The 13,554-nt window shown below is 38.8% G+C and overlaps 1 protein-coding gene across 1 annotated transcript in view; it reads right to left on the reverse strand.

The window, feature by feature from the left end:
• The window catches only part of TMEM135 (transmembrane protein 135), a 178,410-nt gene that overhangs the window by 154,617 nt on the left and 10,239 nt on the right, over positions 1-13,554 (reverse strand). Inside the window, exons 2-3 of the mRNA XM_038177087.2 lie at positions 8,058-8,185; positions 3,520-3,612 (exon numbers count right to left, since the gene is read on the reverse strand). Coding sequence (XP_038033015.1) covers positions 3,520-3,612; positions 8,058-8,185 — 221 coding nt within the window. The remainder of the gene's footprint in view (positions 1-3,519; positions 3,613-8,057; positions 8,186-13,554) is intronic.

The following is a 13,554-nucleotide window of genomic DNA, read 5'->3' on the forward strand; positions in this document are numbered from 1 at the left end:
TACCAGCTACGTAGTTAACATACATCAGACTTCAATTTCTAAATTCTGCATTGGCCAGTGAGGATGCTTCCTCCTAACCCTAACAGGCAACCCACGCAGCTTCAGAGCACCATAAAAAGGCAAAAATTCCAAGTTACTCCTGCAGGGTCAGAGCGCTAAAGGGGCAGACTGTGAATCAACACATCACAAACTAAAATATCCATGTTTATTCATCTACATTCAATTATTATGCAAAAAAATCATTCTTATCAAAACATTAAGTAATCATACCGTGACGTGTTCTTCTCTGGTAAAACCACAGAACATATGTGCCCAAGCATCCAGAAAAGTTTACAAATGTTTTTATTCCTTGGCCTTTCCACAGATCCTAATAAACTGCCTTTCATACACAGAAAAACTGTGCTTTATAATCACAAAATAGAATCCACACGGACATACTAATATGTAATTTATATTTTTGTATAGAAAAATAGCAGTATAATATAATGTAGATAATTTTCTGAGTACATCTGACATTTCTGCTCAATCCCACCTCCCTTTTCCATTGCCAGTGCCATGCAAATTTAAGTTACTCATTACACAGACAAACTATAACCAAACCACTTCTCCAACACCTTAGAAAACCCACTCCTCTCGATGACTGCAATGCTGGTCCCTGAAAGACCAGCTGCCCGGCTCTTTTTCCCATTCTTCCATAGGAATTTTAAGATGTACAAGGCTGGCACACGTGTACAGAAACACTCAGGAAAATGTGATTTACAAGCATGCTGTTGCCAAGTTGAGGACTGACAGGGATGCTGTGCAAGCACATGCCAGTGAGGCACTTAAAATAGGGTCTCCACTTGGGAAGAGATTAAGTGATTAAGTCTGATGGTGCTGCCAGCTGCTAGTTGCAGTTTAAAGGGCTGGAGATGTTTATGAACTAAAATCAGGACTTTTTCCCACCTCCCTGACTTCCCAATACGCTCCATTGAAAGCTACCCAGGAAATGACTGAAAACGCTGCTGTCTCTCTATGTCTGAAGTCAGTTTCCTAAGAGACCACAAAAGCCTATTAAAATTTGATCTTGCCTGTAACAAAAGCTAACAAATGAATAGATCTGGGATCAGAAAGTCATATTTCACTGCATCTGTCAGCACCAGCATTTCATGCAGTTTACATGGTTAGCATTCAATAACATTCCAAACATCGTTTTATCTTAAAAACAATTAAACTTTCAACTGTCTCTTGATTTCATTTATCTATTTTTTCATTAGTAACAGTGGCTGCACATGTTCAAGCTCCCAACACAGCAGCAGGCATATTTCCACAACTAAGTGCTGTGGAAATCATACTCCTGCTTAACAGCACGATCATCTTATTTGTTTGAGAACTACATGCGAATATCCTTCTTTCCCAACTTGATGATAAAGATGCAATAAACATTTTCTAAATATTATCAGCACTGGAGGAATAAGAGCACAGTTTCCTGTGTACAAATATTTGCAATTTTATCTCTTTATGAGGATTTAATCAGCGGAGTGTAAAATGTCTCTCTGAGAAGTTCAACTTCATGCTTTATAGTGTTATACCAGTGTTTTCTGATGCAATATAAAAAGTGAACTTTTTAGGCAAGTTACATTAGGACACATACTTTCATTCTTCATGACAAGCAAGAATCAAGCATTTCAGCATTATGCATTACATACACGGGGTGCCTACTTTGGTCATTTGTACACACCTGTACCTCAAATTTTATTACTTCCAAATCCCAGAAGCTAAATAGGTGCCTGTTAATGTGGCAAAGTTTTATTGCATCGCCACTAAGACTTTCAAAATTTGACATATTTCTTTATGTATTCTTTTTGCTACACTTAAGAAGTTTCAGTTGTGCACAAGATCTCAGAGTTGTTCCATTATTACATAAAACCCCTGTATGGTTTGCACTTACAAGCAGTTTCAGCTCTTGACTGAGGAATACTCTGAAAGCTACAGGAAACTTATAAATGAGAAGAAAAGAGTCTGGCAGTCTATCTATTGTCTAAAAATAACAGAAGCCTGATACATGAAGTCTTCACATTGTAACATGTCTGTAGGAAAAGTTAAAGTGTCCCCGATCAAAAGAGGAAAACGCATTTGCTTGCACTGCAAAATGAAGCACTGATGCCAACATAATGCTGGAGTCTACAGAACTACAAGAAGTTCTACCAAAATGTGTCCGCCCTTTTTGGAAGTAATCACAGTAAGATGAAAACCAGTCAGCTGGAAAGGACTTGTAAATAAATAAATGGATAACAATTTCCTAAATAAAACAGAATAATTTATTACTTCAATGTGTTTTGTTTTTTTTTTTTACTACTGTTACGTTAAGTAACGTGGCTCACAAGTGTTCGCACTTTTCCAGGAGTTCTTATATATACAAGAACATCCCTCAATTTCTAAAAGCAATGGAAAATGAATTATTTTCAAAGGAGAAAGCTTTGGCAATCTTACCTAAAATTCAGGTTGGGCTCTGCTTTCTCAACTGAAGTTTAGGAATAGGGCCTGACAGTCAGGTGATAACACAAAGTGTATGTATTTGCAGTTCTTTTTTGAAATGACTGCATACAGAAGCTCCTCACATTCACAGTAATCAGAATTGCATTTGCACCATCTCTAGGAATGAAGCCCCATCTCTTTTAAAGAATAATTCTTTCTTTTACACTTTTGTCTCCACCTATGCTTCAAATAAAGTATAGTAACTAGATAACTAAAACATCTAAACATTAATTATTAAAATAATTAAGCATTACAGTTTTCATTATTGATACAAGCTATCAATGTAACCTGCATTTCAAAACCATTAAAACCTTACAATCCCAGATTTCTTCTGCCATTTTTCATGGACACATCATAAACAGCAGCTTTCAGCTACCCATGGATCTCCCAGAGCTTCCACCCACTGCCTCATGCTTTTTGTACTGAGCTTGATGTCGATAGCTAAGCTTCAGCACCATTTTGTAAGCAAAAAGCTTTGCTTTCTGCATCTTTACATTTCATCCAGCTTGGATTACATCAGCTCTTCAAGTTATTTTTTTTTCCCCATGACATCCTTTTATTCCTTTACATTCACTGGTGTCACATTGTTAGCTTGTGTCATCAGCAACTTCCGTTAACAATTTCATTTGCAGCAAGTTTGCAAACATAAATAATCTTTATTTATAATGTTTAATCTTTTAAAGTCTTAAAAGATTATGTCTTTTAATGTCTTAAAAGATTAAAAACAAAACAAACAAAATAATTAGGCAATCCTAACCACCCAACTTCATCAGGCAGTCCTGAGCAACCCAATTACATAACAAACAAGGAAAATGAAACAAAAAAAAGGATCACTGGTAATGTATTTTTTCACCTTAGCTTCCTATACTTAACTCTAAGGTTGCAAAAGACACTATTGCAAGCAAAGTACACATCCAGCGCTTGGAAACAAAATGACTGAATTGTCAAGTGACAAAACCAAGAAATATTATATAAAAGAAGATCCATAAAGATAAGCTGTACCTGCTTTTCCTTTCAATGAGAATAGCCATATAAGAGGCTGGTAAAGCAGCACCAAAACCAGGAGACCAGAAGTAGAATTTTCCGAGTAGTTTCCTGAAAATGTAATTTGTACATGTATTACATGCAGAGCACACAAAATATTGACATCCAACACTATATATTACTTTTATCATAAAATTATGCATGTTCCATTAAAATGGATTTTGTGCCTTTATATTAATCAACACTTACAAATAAATACTAATCATCTTACTTTTACAGTTGAATAGCTCTTCTCAGGGAGGTTACATATATATTAACACCTGAAATACTTTATTAACATTTCCATTTCATTTAAAAGGATTATGTTAAAGAAAACAGTGCTCCCAAGAGATATTTCTGAAAAGTTGCAGACACTCCTTACAGGGAAAAAAAAAAAAAAAAACATCAATTAATAAATAGTTGCTCTTTTCTCTGCTACTTGTCTGAATATATCTTCAGGAAGATGTGCCTTGTGGAATGTAGGAATGTAATCCAGTGAGCCAGGAATCAAATCAAATTATTCTAGCATGCATCATGCTCTGAAGACAGAGAAACTATTGCTAAAAACAGTAAATCACTCACTCACAGTTAGCCAGGGTATTAATCTGCACACTGCAACTAGAACCAGCAGTGAAATGCCAGTTGCATTAAGGCCAGTGGGAAAGCTCTCACATTTTGCAACTAGATCTGGGCTTCTCTGAGAGTCCATACAACGTCAAGTATCAAAATTCTTTCAACTTGAAGAGTTGGGGAGAAAAAAAAATTATACAAATGCTGACATCTAAGCAAGTATTTGGTCACTGAGAGTATAAAGACCAAAACGCCTTTGAGGGACAACGGCCTCAACCCCACCGGATCTGCTGAGAACACCTGCACCAAAGTAACTCAGCCTGACCACAGAAGCAAACAATAGTCAGGCAGTCATGAAATTTGGTAGCATTAATAAATACACTTCAATTAAACGGGTGCTGCTCAGCTGATAAACATCATCATTTAAGCAAAATACAGCATTACGGTGGAATCTTTCCCTTCTAAAAATAAAATGAATAAAATACAACCAAAATGCCAAACACAGCGTAGGAAAAAAATATTCTTAGATGAAATTTCATGCTGACAACACAAAAGCATGAACTAGTGGATCCAGAACCACGTGGATTAGAGCACTTTCTCTCTTGCTGTAAAAGCCACGATTAGCCTCACTTCACACTTCTGCTGCAAAAATAACATGACCAGCGAGCAATGCCAGCTTACGTTCATAAGTGAAAAAGAGAGCCAGTGTATCAGCAACAAGTGATGTAATGGCAATTACACACGCCGTTCATTCCCACGGCTGCAAAAGGATAATTTCTCAGGATGACAATGCCAAATGCCACAGGAGCTAAAGTTCATTATTAGGACTCTCTTGGAAAGCAATTACTGTATGAGGTTTCAGGGAGGCCATTTTAAACAGCTTCAGTATGAACACATCCTATCAGACACACCTGTTAAGTAAGAGAACAAATGTCTTTTCTGTGGGAAAGAAATGGGAATTTGTTCTTTCTGCATGGTTTACACTCCCTCTATGAATGGTACGTGTTCAGTTTGATAAGGTTTGGGACACAACAGTAGATATTTTGCACAATAAAAGTCAGTGAAAATTACAGTGTCTGACCAGTAAGTAAAACATGTAAAACATTTAAACTTATGGGAAATATCCAGGAATAAATGAAAACAAGTTTTCATTATTATTTACATGGTTATTTTTACATGGTCATTTTTACATGGTCCACGGTTAGACACTGGAATGAGAAATGGGTTCTCTTTTTAGTTATGCATCTAATTCCTCACAGTACAACTGTATCCAAAGCTGAAAAGCTGGGTGATATGTAAGGTTGAATTGACTTAAGCAAGCCGAAGTAAAGCTGTACATGGGCAAACTGAATCACTCTGGTTGCTAGACTAACAGAACCGAGTCTTCATGAGTTTTTGCATTAATTTAGTAAAATTGTAAACCTAAAAATCACCCCATCTTTTAACCAACATAACACTCACCAACAGAGGAGCCCAGCACTTCAGCCTGAAGCCTAGACAGATGCAGGCTTCTGGAGCCCATCAGCAGAAGGGATTACAACCCCCAGATGGTCTGTCACACATCCATAACAGACCACCAGCTCCCCTGCTCTGCCAACATTCACCAATTTACTTCCGGGGGGAAAAAAAAAAAAGTCAGCTAACTTAGCTTGGTAACGCCTTCTAGAATGAGAACATCTATCTGGAGCCTAAGCCATTGCTGAAATGGGGCTTAGATGCTTTGGAAATTTTCAGCACTTACGAAATAGAAAGAATATTAAACCGTTCTGGCAACCATTTATTTTGACTTTTCTTGTCTAAAATATTACACCCTTGAAAGTAATTGCAGTTGTTTCCATTTTGGTGGTTTTCCCTGGTGGAAAGCAAGGAAATATTACAAAAACATCAAAAAACACACATTATTGCAAGTCATATTTCACATTTAGGTCTTCTACTAATTGCTACTGGAAGACTAAAAAAGTAATTTCTACATAATGCAGCATTACACAGTGACTGCAGATTCACTGAGACTTCGATAAACATACAAAGAGATGAAGTGGGCACTTTATCCAGGAGATACACACCTGCCAACACATCTCCTTGGTGTTACAAAGCAGGAAACAGGCAGCTCTTTCCCAAACCAGGAGTTGTGCAGATTAATACAAGTTAATGTGTCCAGCTACAAACCCTTCAATCTGTTGCTTTGCTCTAGAATTCCAGGAGCCAGCTGCTGGACAGCTTTGCTTCTGAGTTACTGCCCCTCCTGCTTTCTGGAAACTCTCCCGCTCACAGGATAAAGTCTGCAGGAAATTCTGGATCAACCCAAAGCTCTAGCCAGGGTAGACATTGATAGAAAAAAAGAGACTTGGACTGAGATGATCTTATCCAAAGAAGGGTTTAATAAGCTTTTCCACCAAAAAGGAAACAAAAATTGCAGCACACATTCGACTGCACAAATCACACCTAATCTCTTACCCCTGTCTAGAATCAGATCTAGAGGATCTAGATCTCTAAAGTCTCAGACAATCTCTTTGCATACTCAAAACCTCAGAAATATTTAGGACGCAGTTAAGCAATACATCTGCGGTGTTCTGCCATTTCTTGGATGGATTAAAAATACAATACCAAATAGTGTTCTGTGCTGGAAAATTATACAATTAGTTTTGCTCTCATGGGTTACTGAAAGAAGTCAAAAATCCCCTGTATCATATAGTAATTAATTCAATGAATCATACAAGTGCAAACAGAAAGAAGTTTCGCACCAGGTGGTTAAAAAAAGCAGAGAAGTCTCACATGCAGATCTCTGTCCTGTCACCCACCCAAAAGCAGATTAGAGAAGGAAGCTTATATGGCTCAAGCTGCCAGACAATGTTTATATTCAGTACACTCCAAGCGAGGGACTTATCAACATTATGAGCTCAGAATTAGATCTTAAAAAATAAATAAAGGCACACTGTACACAGCTTTTAAAGATATTGTGTATACTGCTTGCTGGCTCATTCTCAGTTTCTCTTCATGAATATGGTCAAGGAGACAAGTTTTAAGTACTAAAGTGACTTGTTGTAGTGATGAACCTACCCCTGATGACTCTCAAACATCTTCCTGATTAGCAGAGAAGCTAATTTAAAGTTCATCACTGCATGACCAGGATAGGACAGCTTTAGGTTGCTTTGCATTTTCCCTCTATCAAATTTCATAAGCCATTTTAATCAACAGATCTTTCTGAAATAGCTGACAGTCAATTTTAGACTTTCATATCCTAAATAGCCTCAAATAATCTCACAATTCTTCATCCTTTTTTCCAGATTAGGTAGGACAAAGAACATAACAGGAACATTATTGGCAACTTCTTCCTATTACTCAAACAGATTATTTATTCCTTCTTTTGTTTCACACATTTGAACTGCTTGTTAATGACATTCTAACTCCTGGAAGGTAGGGAATCTTCCTTCTTTAAGAGTCCTAGCAAGTAATCTTGGTAATCTTGCCATTTGGGAATTCATGTATCATGCACAACCAGCTCATGATCAGATACATATTCATCCTTCAAAGAAAATGAGTTAATTTGGAAGGCATAACTTCTCTGATAATCATGTTATCCACTGTTTATTTGAAATGTCTATTTACATCAAATCTTTCTAGGAGAGAAAGATCAGGCCTTCTCAGGTACTCCCTGAGATACATTTGAATTTCCTGCAACTATGTATTTGTAACAAGGAGAAAAGGGAATCAAGTGAATACATTATCTCATTTACTGATGTAAAAGACTTTACAAATGGAGGGGAAAGAAACAAAACTGCATATTCAAATGGTCAAACCAGAAAGCACAGCTATTGCTTACTCCTACCCACCACAAATGTGTATTAAACAAAAAAAAAAAGACAAGGTTTTTTTTTTTATATATAAATTGAGAAGCTTTATAAAAATGGCTTTCATATTACATTGAATTTTTAGGACAGTATACCAACCTTAGAATGCAAAAGCAAGCAATATACAAGGTCCCATTTGCTGTCAGAAAGGAGGTTGATTGCAAGATCTCAGGTAGCAGCTTGTACAAATAATAGTCAAGTTTTCTTTTCCTGAGAATAGCTGCAATCTAAGGGAGGAGGGAAGAAAAAAAGGGGTACAACCTTTAATTCAGAGTCTTTCTTGCATCGTAAAGAGAAAAAAAAAAATCAAGAAAGGAAAATGAGATATGCCCACTTGAGTAGTAAATCAAAGCCTATTAAATTTGCTGGTTTTATGAACAATACCACTTCCTTTGAACTTGTTCCAGATGTTACAATATTTATACCAGGAAACACACCAGCCTTAATGCAAAGTATAGGAGGAATTTTATTACCTTGTTACCGTCAGCCATAATAGTCAGAAATGTTGTCTCTGCCAGATATCAGAACTTTAAGAAGCAATAAATTCACAGAATTTTGTCTTTCGGGCAATTCAGCTATCTCTTAACAAAGTTCAGAATATCACTAAGTTATCCAAATACAGGCCCTACACAGTGTCTGTGAGGTGACTAGGCATTACTAAAGGTTTTCTACTCCAATTAACCAACTGCAAGCCCCCCAAAAAAGATTTCACCATGTGCCAGAAGAACATATTCCTGACAAATTTCATAGAAACAGTATGTTATCTCTAAAAACTGCCTATTGTAGAAAACAGGTTGGATCTAAAAAATAAAAGCTCTTCCTGGTGGCTTTGATTTCTGTTCCATGTTTTATAAAGAACCGTTAGTGACTGAAACACAAGGAGCAAAGCTTCCCTCAGAGGCGCGTGGAACTAGGACAAGAGACAGACAAACTGAAGTACAGAAAACTCATATTAGGTGTTAGAAATAAAATTTCATTTGAGGATGGCTGAATAACTGAACAGGCTGCCAGTTGTAGACTCCCCGTCACTGGAGGTCCCTGAAGCTGGAAGATACCCCTAGCAAGCTTATCCAGCCAGCCCTGCGGTGTGGTTGGGACCACACAGCCTCCACGGGCACCTCCAACCTCCACGTTCCCATGCCTCCCTTAAATTATAATTTCAGTGCACTGTGAAGTAGATTTTTATTTTTAAGTAGCATTATCTTCTTAATCTGCACTGGTTTCCCAGGGCCTCTCAAAATTAGCAGGAATTATCAGGCAATCTAAGAATTACAGAAGCTGTAGACAGAGAGCACTTCTCTCTGAACTGACAATGAACACGATGATAGGTGACCTGTTGGCTCAGCAACACCTCTCAAAGGCTCAATTCCCCAAGTTAAAAACACGGAGTGAATTCTTCTCAAAATCTGTCCACTTGCACTGATGAGCAAGATGTTTTAGGTAAAGAAATGGGATGAGGATTCTGCTAGAACGAACTGCAAGAGAGTGCCACCAAAATTAGTATCCAAAATGAAGCTTGAACTAAGAATTATGGAGCAATATGTGCATGAACAGACTTCTGAAAACAGATTTGCACAATACTTAATCAAGCATCATGACTGCTTAAACCATAATGGATTAGGCAATAATGCAATCCAGATAATCTTTCTGTTGAAGCAAAGTCTTAATGCAGTCTAAACAGCAGATTACTACTAGTTGCTCCCTCCTCTGCTATTTCTAGCCTACTGTACAAAGGTCGCCAACACTTGGAACAGAAGAACACTGTTGTTTTTTTAAGAACATAGCTCTTACAGCTGAAGTGTAAAGTCTTCTTTCCTCACAGCATCAGGAGTATAAAAAGAAAAGATTGGTATCTTATAAATCAATGTCAAAGTTAATGTTTATTGTAGCTCCCCCAGTAAGCTTTATACTATTTTAAGTTGCTGCTTTGCCTCCTCTTTACTATTCTACTCCCAAGTAAAAGAAAAGAACCAGAGATGACGACACACAAACTGGTCTGAGGAAGCATAGCACATAAAAACTAAAAGAGCTATACATATAAAAGCTATGCAGCTTGAGAGGGAGCAAATCCTGGAGGTATCACTCAGGTGAGCTGGGAGGTCACTGTGACACAGGCCAAATCCTTAACAATCAACCCACTGCTCAAGGTGTAGCAGCAAACAGTAGAAGCAGATACCAGCAGCAAAGGAGATGGCACAAAATGTCCCATAGCCATCTCGCTGGCATTAATTTCCACACAGAACGCACTAACAGATGTAGCACAAGGCTGTCCAGTGACCTGAGCTACGTGAGACTCCCCGTGAAGTCAGACAAATGGAAATGCACATCTCATGGAAACCATGGCCTCGGTGCTCCAGCACCATCCAGGGAGACCTCACTGCAGCCTTTCAGTACTTAAAGATGGCTTATAAGAAAGACGGAGAGAGATTCTTTACAAGGGCACACAGCAATAGGACAAGGGACTTTAAACTAATGAGCCTCTGAACTAAACAAGGTTCAATTTAGATTAGATATAATGAAGAAATTCTTCACTCAGAGAGTGGTGAGGCACTGACACAGGTTGCCCAGAGAAGCCGTGGATGCCCCATCCCTGGAGGTGTTCAAGCCCTGGTTGGATGAGGCGCTGGGCAACTTGCTCTAGTGGGTGGCATCCCTGCCCATGGCAGGGGGTTGGAACTAGGTGATCTCTGAGGTCCCTTCCAGCCCAAACCACTCTGTGACCCTACATAAAGGGAGCACATGAATCCTCTGACTCCTTTATTTAGGCACCTAAGGGTCATCTGTATCAGGACCTGAGTGTTGACAGCTGTAAAAGTTCATTTGGGGAATTATTCACTACAAGAAGGAAGGACTGCAACTCTAAATCAACGCACTGTCCCAGATACTCCGCTACCAGGCATCCAGGAGGCCAAAAGCAGCTCCATACCTCCCCACTGCTGTTCTCACCCCTCTCCACAGTTTCTCAGTTTCACTGTTGTCTTTTGGAGATGGAGTAACAAGAACTTTGCAAAATAAAATTCTTCAGCCCTTACAAAATTCTGTAGGTTTCCAGCTTTAGTAAGATAGCATGGCATGTCTGCGACGTTGGTGGAGCAACGCTGTGCTAGATACTGCCACAAGTGTCTGCCACTGTGTGAAACCCACACACCACACCGCTGCCCCTCCACCTCGAGCAGCCTGTGCTGCTTCACCTCTCCTCCTAACCCCGAGGTCTTGCTGTAATGCAGGGCACAGAACCAACACACCCCTCACACCACTACAAGACGATGGGAGAATCTTGCACGAAGTCCAACTCACTGTTGGTGCTGGCTCTCCCTCTGCTTTCCTTCTGAGGCCACTGTGTTTCTCCTGCCTATGAGGAGGCACCAACAAGCCCAAAAATCACACCTGCAGCCAGGAGGAGGAGACTCCATCAAATTCCAGTGGATTACCACCCAGGTTTCACTTTCTCCTCACTTCTCCAAAGCAATGCAGCCTTACCAAAATCAGAGGGAAGAATGATGCTGTCAGAAAAGAGATGTTCCAGCATCTCCTTTGAGTAACACCAGCGACCAGGAATACATCAGATCTGCTGCAACCTCCTACTCAGGCTTTCCATTAAGCACTGAGTTACTCTTAAAATGTCTTATTTTCAAGGCATCCAATGACCTGGCCTTAGGATATTTAGAAGAACTACTCAGCTGCCTAGGAGAAAACCTGTTATTAAGTCCACCCTTCAATGGAATTTACATTTGACCAAGATAACCCCTTTCTGTACTGAATCACTTTTCCTTTAAAAAAAGTTATGCATATCGGTAAGGCTGTGGAAGAGTTCCACACATGCTAACAGACATCACCGTGCTGCTTTGCATTCCAGATAAAAGGCACAACATGGCTTATACTTCTTATTTCCATGTATATAGTACATCAACCAGTTAAAAAAAATAAAAAAGGAAACAGAAGACCTAATAAAACCAGTGCCATGATATTTATCTAATATACGAGTAAAACTCTATCACGTAAACCAGTATGCTTGTTGCTAATGTTTTAAGCAGATTTGCCCTCTGCAGGTAAAGAATATTCAGGTTTGAAATACCTAACACTAACGATTCATTTATTCACCAAAAAAACTCCAGTCCTAGTAATCATTAAGCATTTGTGTCATGGCAGAACATAACCACTTCTTGTCAGTTAATTTGCTAGAATTCTGAAAATCAATAAAGAAAAAAAGAAAACCCAGATTTCAGAAACTAAAACTGACATCCTCTCACCACAACTTAAGGATTTTTTGTACTCTACTAATTTTTAGGCACTAAAAAGAAATTTTAAGCAGTAGCACGATCTGCAGATGCAGTCTTTATGTGACCTATGCAAGTGTTTAGCTGAGATGTAAGTACTCCTTGCTCACAACCCATCTTAGCAGCTGAGCTGGCTGCCCCTACCAGCCCCTGCAGCCCTTCCTGCAGTTTCACTCACCTTTCTTCTCTCCAGACCAGGGGAGGCTCTATAGATAGAAGGAACCCAGCTTTCCTAATGCTTTTGTACTCTCAGCTTCCTAAGAGTTAACCAATAAATCCCAGCTTTTTCACTCTGATATAAGAAATAATTTTCTAGATGCACAAGTGCTCAACAGCTAAGAGCAAAAGGGAGTTTAATCATGCACTGTCACAAGGCAGATGGCCTAAGAATGTCCAAAGATTTCAGAACTTTGCAGTTTCCTTCTATTTGCATCCACAGGTTACAGCTCTTGATCCCCCTTCATAGCAACACAGGCTGCAGAAAATACAGGCATGCTGCTGAAGAAGGATGAAGCAGAAAGAAGCCCTGATATTTCATGATTAAAAACACAGAACAGCAGGGATAGAAGTAGAATAAACCAGAGGGAAGGTTCCAGGAAGAAAACTGAAAGTAACAGACTGAATTCTAAAGAAAAAAAAAGATATTCAAATATTAAGAAATCAGAAGAATTCAAATACCAACACATACCGTTTTAAAGGTCTACCGTTACTCTTCCAGTGATTTGCAAACCCTAAAGACAAAAATTCAAGCCTGTCCTGCATACAAGGGCAGACATTTGTTATTTAAATGACAGCTGAGTAACTCGTATAGAACCGTAAGCTGAAATTTGAAGGAAGTAAAAAACCTCATGGCAACAAAAGTAAAGAATTAGAAGCATAAGCGTGTATAGGTTAAGATAATTATCATTATGTTGCTCCATTTGTCGCATCTCTGCATAAGTTTAACCTGACAACTGAAATCCAGAAGAGACTATTATACTACCTATTATGTGTATCAATGGATACTACAAGTATAAGGGTATGCACATGTGAATCTGTGATCGATCACAATACTTCAGTCCTCAGACAACTGAACTGTTGCTTTTACAGCCAGACAAGCTGACTAAGACCTGCACAGCATTAAGAAATGCTTTGATGATATATGCCCTGCTTCTTCTTGCATGACACCTGTGCCCTCTGTGCCCTACACACACACTGGAAAGAAGGCAAAGGGAGCCAGACCTGCCAGCCTTACCTCCGGAGAAAATATTTCTGGCCCCAGCCAAGCCAATTAGTTTGATATTGTGAATATCATCAGGTAGAGCCTCTTGAGTAAGTTA

The sequence above is a fragment of the Anas platyrhynchos genome, chromosome 1 (genome assembly GCF_047663525.1).
Source record: "Anas platyrhynchos isolate ZD024472 breed Pekin duck chromosome 1, IASCAAS_PekinDuck_T2T, whole genome shotgun sequence".
NCBI classification, from domain to species: domain Eukaryota; kingdom Metazoa; phylum Chordata; class Aves; order Anseriformes; family Anatidae; genus Anas; species Anas platyrhynchos.